The following is a 9,093-nucleotide window of genomic DNA, read 5'->3' as shown; positions in this document are numbered from 1 at the left end:
TCCTTGGTGATCCAACCCCAAAATTACTAGCTTTAAAGAGACCAAAAAAGTGATAACTAAAAGTACCAATATCCACCCATTTTACCCCCAATAGTTGGATTTTTTTAACTTTAATTGGAGGACTTGTGTTACTTTATTGGTACTCATAGTGCACAACTACTGGGGTATTTGTGCATAAGTATTGGTCATTTTTTAGGTGGTTGTAGTGCATGACTATTGGGGCATCTTTAAGTAGGTATCAAGCAACACTTTGAAATTGCCACTTTTTGACCCTTGCATGTATAATAAATCCCACAACGTGTGTCAATACTATCTGTAAACCAAAATAATAGTTTTAAATCACATACGGATATAGCAACAAAAATTGTCAAAATCCGATGTACTATTCAATATTTGTTAATGCGTAAAATTACCTATAGTGACTAGGGGAAGAGCACCAGTAGTGGATATAGCTAACTTCGTGCACCTAGAACTCTTAAGCCGTATATCGGATTTGGACAAAAAAAAAATTGTTTGTCTTCTTATGCGACTTAGCTACTTATAACTAATGTTCTAACTTCTGAGTAGTAATGATGCATGTTGTGGGATTAGTTATTCGCACAAGGGTCAAAAAGTACACATTTCAAAGTGCAGCCAAATACCTAACTATAGATGTTCCAATAACCGTCAACTCAAAATAGTCAAGTACTAGTGGACAAATACCCCAGTAGTTGTGCACAAATGTCCCAGTAGTGGTCCACAAATGGGCCAATTATGATAAAAAAAGAGCTAAAAAATTATCGACTATTGATACATGTGAAATTTATTAACGAAATTTTCATTATCATTTTCTAGCTCATTTAAAATTAGTGATTGTGGGGTTGGGTTGACAAAAATCTATCCACTATTAATACTATGTCCACTACTATACTCTTCCCCTAATGTTACGCTTCTTTATTATTTGGTCCCACCTTATTATTGATACCACTAAGAGTGACTATTTTCTCTTCCACATGCTTCTCACTCCAAGGTGCTCCACTTCTCACGTTATACCCCACTTTTCTTTTATAGAAGTCACTTATCCTCGCCGACTCCATCTTCCACATTCGTTTCTTCTACCAAAAGGTAAAGCCTTCGTCCGCATGCTTTACTTTACAATTCCGCGTTCCTTCCACAAATCATCCAATTTATTAGTGTTTTCCACTGTATTCTTTACACAGCTCTGCTTTGTTATTACGGTCCCACTGTCCCATCGTGCACGGCATTATCGATGCCACTATATCTCTCTTTTTCTTTCCTTTTCCACATTGCTTCGTTGCACGAGAAGGTAAGCCGTCTTCCCCGCTTTCATGTACGATTCCGGGTTTCTTTCACATGATCGCGCTTTCTTCCACGCTCTTTCCTTGATGCAATGGGCGTTTCTTCCTTTTCCTCTTCCCTTACTCAGAACTCACCACTTTGCCTTGCTCAAAATTGAACCTTCTTACACTCTGTTTTCATTGCTACTCTGGGTCCAGTTAAATCTAATACCATGGTATCCAGTTCTTCCACGAAAAGCTAAAGCCATCTTCCAAACGCTTTCCTCGATGAAATGGGCGTTTCTTCCCCGAAGTTTCAGACGCAAATCACACCCATTTACTCTACTTATTTTTATCCGCCGCTTCCTCTTCCCTAACTCATACTCACCACTTGCCCTCGCTCATAGCAAGCCTCCTTACAGACCGTTTTCATTGCTTCTCTGTGTCCAATTAAATCTAATATCATGGCGTCTAGTTCTACCCCATCTGGTCGACCAGAGAGGAAGCGTGATACCGCTGGCTGTTTTCAAGAACTCGCACCATCTGCATCTACCTCGGGTTCATCTGCATCTAAGCCGGTTTTCGATGTTTTCATTAATCACCGTGGACCAGATGTCAAAAAGACTTTAGCCAGCAGAATCTACAATATTCTCCGTGAAAGGAAGGTGACAGATTTTTTAGATTCAGAAGAGTTGGAATATGGCGATTTCTTGCCTAAAAAAATAGAAGCAGTAATCCGCAGTGCTACTCTTCATATTGCAAATTTTTCAAAGAAATGTGGAGAATCACCTTGGTGTTTAGCAGAGCTCTCATGCATGCTTAAAAGTGGCGTCAAAATTGTTCCCATCTTCTACTATGTAGATCCTACTGATCTCAGATATGTAGCTCAAAGGAAAGGAATCTATGCCGATGCCTTTAACGAGCATAAAAAGAAATGTAGATATAGCCCAAAAAAGCTCGAGGAGTGGGAAGAAGCACTCTACAAGGCCTCTTTTTACAGTGGCCAAATCATCAAAAGTATTGTGTAAGTACCACAGCTTGTGTCTCTTTAACAAACATGCGTTACTTTTTATATCTATGTAATTTAACTTTTGGCATGCACGCCTATTAGTAGTTTGATGTTTCAATGCTTTTTACTTGTTGAGAGATGAGCTAGGGCTGTACCCGAAAATTCTGAAAAGTGTACAGAAAGAAATAAGCAATGTGCCCCTACTAGTCGCTAAATATCCGGTAGGTCTCAAGGAAGCAGTAGAAGACTTTGAGAATACATTCCAACTTGAACAGGGTGATCAGGGTGTCCAAATTGTGGGTATATGGGGCATGAGTGGTTTGGGAAAGACCACGCTTGCCAAAGAAATATACAACAAAAGATCTTCTTCCATGGATAGCTCTAGTTTTATTGTTGATATCAGAGAAGCCAAAAGTATGTTGGAGAAAAAGCAGATTGAACTCCTCAAAGGCCTTGGTGTGGATAAATCAGTTGACAATGTAGAGCAAGGTAAGGCTATTCTTGCCAGGAATTTGGGATCTTTTAGGGTGCTCATTGTTATGGATGATGTTGATCATGTTGATTAATTGGATGCTCTGATACCGGCAAAAGAAAATCTTGGAAAGGGAAGTCTCGTCATTGTTACAACACGCGAACGTGAAGTGCTTAAATCGTGGGGTATATCATCTGTGTATAAAATGAAAGCATTAGATCCATGTAACGCTGAGCAATTATTTTGTTGGCATGCATTTTTACAATCCTCTCCTCTTGATGGATTTGAAGAGCTTGTTGAAGAATTCGTAGAGGCTTGCAATGGATTGCCCCTATCTCTCAAGATATTTGGAGGGCTGTTATATGGAAATCTCAAGATATTTGGAGGGCTTTTATATGGAAACCTCAACAAAAATTATTGGGAGTCTTTGCTGCATAAGATTTCTAGAATATTACTCACTGATATCAAAGAGAGACTCAAAATAAGTTACAATGCCTTTGACGATGGAAAAAAGAGGCATTTCTTGATATTTCTTGCTTTTTTATAGGAGAAAAGGAAAGTTTGGTGATTGAAGTCTTGGAAGGATCAGGGTGGAGTGGTCTGTACACATGGGAAAGACTTGTAACTAAATGCTTAGTTGAGGTTGATGATGAAAAGTGTATAAGGATGCATGATCACTTACGAAATGGGAAGAGAAATCGCAAGTCAACATTCACCCTCCCGAATTTGGTTATCCCAGCAGATTATTAATTATGCCAATAAAAAAGAGGTATTTTCTCTTATTATCTGAGTATACAATAGAAAGGAAATCAATTTTTATACCCATGTGTTTGTGTTTAGGAAGACTATTGATCTTATGGCTGTTTAATAACAGTCTTGCTAGCCCTTTTTGCGATCAAATCGACTGAACAACCAATGAAATATTTTCAATTTTTATAAGGTTCTGAGTTTCTGAGTTTTGTTTTTATTTTCAGGGAAGAAATTGTTGGTGTTGGAAATAAGCCACACCCAGACCGACGATGGATTGATGCAAGAGGGGCTAGTAGCTCAGTGGTAGAACACTCCAGCAGTGCATGGAAGGTCCTAGGTTCGAGTCCTACCTGGTCCATGTCTCAACATGGTATCAAAGCCAGGCTAGGAGCCCCAAGCACTCAAGAGGTGTGGCTTAAGGGGGGGTGTTGGTGTTGGAAATAAGCCACACCCAGACCAACGATGGATTGGTCCAAGAGGTGCCAGTAGCTCAGTGGTAGAGCACTCCAGTAGCGTATGGAAGGTCCTAGGTTCTGGAAAGTCCTAGGTTCGAGTCCTAGCTGGTCCATGTCTCAACAGAAATAACATTCAAGGAATTACAGCTGTCACAACTAGAATGGAAGAGTTTTGTCATATAGAGTATGTTTATCCATGTTTTCTGTTTCTCTACCTATTTCTACTAATTTTTATTGTTGAATTTTTTTTTGGCATTATGTATTCAACAATGAAAGGCCTTCCGAATAATGTAGGAATGAGGTTGATTAATTAGTGAGTTTGTTGAGTTTCGTCACTGCTGCTAGCAGGAGGAACTGGCACCCTATTTAGCTGGACTAAAGCTTCTGGTGATGAGAGCAGATTATTTTAATCAAATAATCAATGAAGAATCAAGAGAGCTGGTCTGGTTTCGCTGGTTTTATATTGGGCAGAGAAGTCTTCCGCCACAACTCTCATTGAAAAATTTGAGGGTTTTACAACTCGAGCAAGGCTACAACGGGAAACACCACTTAGAAGAGTTGTGGGAGGCTAAGAGTGACGTAAGTAGTCTCCCATTTCTGCTCTATTAAATCTATATTTCAATTTTATCAAATAATTGTAGTATGTGTTACATTTGTCTGGTTGGAAATTCGCTACAGGCCCCCCTACAGTTAAGAGAGTTGATTATATCTAGTTGAAGAAATTTGCCATGTGCAATTGCTGGAGCATCTCACATTATCGGGTTGTCAAATGCTCTCATCACTACCCAATAGTTTCGGCAATTTGGCAAATTTGCAATATCTAGATTTGTTTGGGTGCCAAAACTTGAAGAGGTTACCAGACTCTTTTAAGAACTTGGTGCTACTGGAATATCTCAATTTAAGAAAATGTGGAGAGCTCATACTTAGGTCAGATGATTTTCAAAATATTACGAAGTTGGAGTTTCTGGATCTTTCTAGGTGCAATCAATTGGAAGAGTTGCCTCGTCACATCACAAATCAGGTATTTTTGAGAGAGTTCTATTTATATGGTTTGCTAAGGGAGATTAAAATCGATCAACTAAGCAGGCTACAAAAGATGGTAATAGGGAGTGAGTTGTTGATAAGTTTACCAAACTCTCTTGGAGATTCGGTCTCCTTGAAAAACCTTTCACTTTCGGATTGTTACAATCTGAAATCTTTGCCGACCTCTTTTAAAAAATTGTCCTCCTTGACTAGGCTTTCAATTAGTGGTTGTCACAGGCTGAAATCTTTGCCGAACTCGTTTGGAAATTTGTTCTTTTTAGCTCATCTTTACATTGGGTATTGTGACAGCCTGAAATCTTTGCCGGCCTCTCTAGAAAATTTGTCCTCCTTGACTCATCTTTCAATTACCAAATGTCGAAAGGTGAAATGTTTACTGTTCTCTGTCGGGTGCCATAATCTCTTAGAGCATTTAGTAATATTTAATTGCCCAATCAGCCAAGTAGATTTTGAGGCGGCGCCTTCATCTTCTACGTTGAGCAACCTGAAGCAGATCACTCTAAATGGAACCGAAGTGTGCAAGATTTCAATTCCTGAAGACCATTATCCGCTCCTTAAGAGTCTACATCTTCTTTATAATGCTCATTTAACGGAGATTGAATCACTGCCAGTAAAGCTTGAACGTCTGCAGATACGTTACTGTCTAAAGTTGGAGAAGCTTCCGAGCTTTGCACTTTTAACTTCTCTCAGAGAATTTAAAGTTGAAGAATGTGGCCAAATTAGGAAAATTGAAGGTATAGAAAGTTGCACAAGAATGGAAATATTGGGTCTACATACCCGCTGGGAGGTGTCGAACATAGAAAGTTTGAAGCGCATGTGAAAACTGAAGGAGGTGAAACTCAGAGCAAACAAGGGATCAGCTCTTGGAAGTTGCTTTGGAACATTACAGGTAAATATAATAGTTTCAAAGTATAAAATATTTTATTTATCTTCTATGTAATCATGCGTTGACTGAATGTTATGCAAGGAAATTGCAGAATTGGCCAGATGAAATGATAATATATGCGGGGACAGTCCCTGATTCATCCTCACTTGTAGACTCCTTCAAACTTGGGCTGTCTCCAAATCTCTCAGTTGTCGACTCCTTCTCTAACAAGGATATTTCCTCAGAACCAGAATTACATTACCCCAATAGCACTGCCATTATGCTCTGTTTTGTTATGAATGGTGCTTCTTGTTTAAAATTTTCTGGTGGTCATTCTTATGTCTTCCGTATTGGAGAGGAGAGATGGGCATTGATCGTTGTCTTCATACAACATTCAGAATAGCTCGATGCAGAGGGTCGCTTCCGCCTATTTTTCCCTTATTCGGAATGAAATGTAAAAGTGGAAGTGGAGAGAGGTTTTGCTGTGAGAGGACAAAAATACATGCTAGTGGAGGCATCATTGAGACTTATGCAAAGCATTTGGAGCTAGTATTATTTTATTTGTATGGGGAACTGGAAAGTGTGCACATATTGTCACTTTTACCAAGCATTTGGAGGTTATATTATTTTTATTCCTAAATGGAAATCGTGGAGATAATTATGGTAACCTAATAATAATTATTTTTTATCTAGCGAGTCCCATAAATGTTCAAAATTCACCTCTTTTCATGCAATGTGAACTAGGGTGAGACGAAAATAAAAGAAATAATGGTCTAAAATTCAACTTTGAAAGAAATTTAAAAATAAAATTATTTAATTCTTCTTTAATTTGAACTTTAGTAATAATATAGATTGAATTTTTTTAAATATATATTTTAAATAATGATTTTTTAATGAATAAATTAAAAATTAATATAACTAAATATTTCAAATATTATATAATTTGTAATAAATCATATTAATTTTAAATATAACTTAAATTTTTTAAAAATATATCTTTTGTAAAAAAAATTTAAGCCTAATGAGTAATAATTAAAATAATATTTATAACATATAGATAAACAAGAGTTGGTACTATTAAATAATATAGGAGATATTTGGGTTGATTGTGAACTATTGTAATGTTCATGTTGGTGGTTACACAAGTGTCCGCGCCTATGCTAGACCCTCAATGGGTTGATTTTCTTGCAAGCTTTGTGCTCATGCTGAGCTATCATGCTCACAAATTTAGGTGGTTGTTAATGTCGGAGATGAGATCCCCATTTGTGCCTTCACCTTATTATGGGTCAAGCTACAAAACCATATAGTCGATCAACAAAAAATATAAGATATTTATATTAGAAGGTTGGAGGTGTTTGACAATAAATATTTTATTGTAGTTGGTGTATAATGAGTTTATCTTTTTCATATTAAATCATTGTCATTTGTTTGGTCATATATTTGTATTCAAAATAGCTAGGGGAGACAACCATGCAGTTAAGCACATTCCAATGACTATGACAGCACTCGTCGATTTAATGCCCAATATTTTTGACAATATTGCACCAATAGTTGTGACTTTAAAGTTGTTTCTGCTGATAATGACTACTCATAATTGAATGAAATGTATCCCTTAGCTCAGAAAAGCAACAAAACATCTGATGCCACAATAGCACACTAATAAATAATGACTTGGTGCAAAAATATTGGTCTCACTTTTTTGTGGGGGTTTTTTGGACACTTTCGCAAAAAGCATTCTGGTGTGGCATCGTATTTGATGATGTGGAGATGAAACCTTAGTTAATTATAATTTTAAGTTTATTACCTGGTTTCAATTCCAACCTTGAAATTAGGGTTTCACCCATTTAAGATAATAAAACCACTAATTTCACAAGATCATCCTCACAATTAAAAGTGGAAGGTAAACCCAATAGATCTAGCTACAATTCAATTAGAGAAGAGAGTTGAGCTGCTGATTGGATTAATTATTTTTTGTTTCCCCTTTTGGAGAGTTGAAATTGTATTTGAATTGTAGTGTTAAATCTAGGGCAAAAAATGAGGAATTGGACAAAAATAGTAATGATGGAATGTTTTCACACAAAGTTGTAGACAGAGATCTAAGAAGTGAAAATAGATTATAACCTATAGTTGAAAATTTGGGTCGAATTGTCAGGATTAGGAGGGTGGGAATCACCTGGACCTGTAAATTCTAAGATAGACAAGTGGGGTGTTTTCTAGATCTAGAAGACACACATAATCCATTGCCAAAAGATCAGACTAAATTTGCAAGGCTAGGATAGTAGGAGCTACCCGGTCTTCTGTTTTTCGAGCCTATAAAATCTGAACTTGTTCATTGTTGTCTACTCTATTAGAATCTTTAGTCACAATACCTGAATCAATTTTATGTGCACACACACACACACGGAGGGGCAGGGGGGTTGTGGATAGGGGTTTACATTTGTCATAAGTCAAATCCTAGTTTAGGAATTAACCTTGAAATTGAAATGATAATTGAAATGAGAATAGAATTGAATTGAAGTAAAATGCTTTCCTTTTGAGGGAAAGGCTAGATCATAATTTAATGCTTGTAATTGAATTTTATAACTTGATGATTCTTTCTTGAATCCTTATGCAAAGGGTTTAGTAACTCATGTAGGATATCTTCATGAAAGGTTGATCATAGATGCCATCTTGAATGCTTGAACTTGACTTAACCTCTCCTTCAATGGTTGATTGCTAGCTCACCTAAATTTGAAGTGAATCTGCAAGAGTTTAATTGATTTCCAACTTGAGATATCGATACATCCCCAAATCAAGGGGGGGTAGGATTCCTTTTATACCTAACCATATATTTAATGTTTCAATTTTTGGACTAGGCCAACAAAGAGCTTTATTTCTCACCCATTGAAGATGATCGTTGAGGGGAACAAATTTGTATCAAGACTCATATTTGAACAAGGGTCACAAGAGGAGTTGAATATGCGAAATCTTAGAGGGTGTGAGCAACATCAAAGAGAAATTGTGCATGAGGATGTTATCAGAGTCTTTTATGAATACTCAAGTGATCCTGAGGAGATCTAGGCTACTGAATCCTTTGATAGATACTATGTAAGGAAAAGAAAAGAGGAGTTGGATCCTGAATTAAGAACTCAATCATAATCAAAGAAAGATGAATTAAAGTTCACATATTCATCCCAACAACGGGAGGATATGGACAAGCTAGAGACAACAATTGTCCCTTCAAG

General features: G+C 37.1%; 1 protein-coding gene across 5 annotated transcripts; it reads left to right on the top strand.

Moving 5' to 3' along the window:
* Positions 1-1,250: 1,250 nt before the first annotated feature.
* Positions 1,251-6,561, top strand: LOC131041094 (disease resistance protein TAO1-like). 5 transcript variants are annotated; one of them, XM_059214262.1, is made up of 3 exons: positions 1,251-3,527; positions 3,733-4,147; positions 4,312-6,561. In XM_059214262.1, the coding sequence occupies exon 3, from the start codon at positions 4,733-4,735 to the stop codon at positions 5,822-5,824; it is 1,092 nt and encodes a 363-aa protein (XP_059070245.1). In that variant the 5' UTR covers positions 1,251-3,527; positions 3,733-4,147; positions 4,312-4,732; the 3' UTR covers positions 5,825-6,561. The 5 variants fall into 5 exon arrangements, 4 of the variants coding, with proteins under 4 accessions (XP_059070245.1, XP_059070247.1, XP_059070246.1 ...); XM_059214264.1 differs by having other exon boundaries at positions 4,309-6,561; XM_059214263.1 differs by having other exon boundaries at positions 3,733-4,542; positions 4,642-6,561.
* The last annotated feature ends 2,532 nt before the right edge of the window (positions 6,562-9,093 follow it).

The sequence above is a fragment of the Cryptomeria japonica genome, chromosome 11 (assembly GCF_030272615.1).
Source record: "Cryptomeria japonica chromosome 11, Sugi_1.0, whole genome shotgun sequence".
NCBI lineage: Eukaryota > Viridiplantae > Streptophyta > Pinopsida > Cupressales > Cupressaceae > Cryptomeria > Cryptomeria japonica.
The sequence above is the reverse complement of the archived record's forward strand: the minus strand, read 5'-3'. Positions and strand labels throughout refer to the sequence as shown.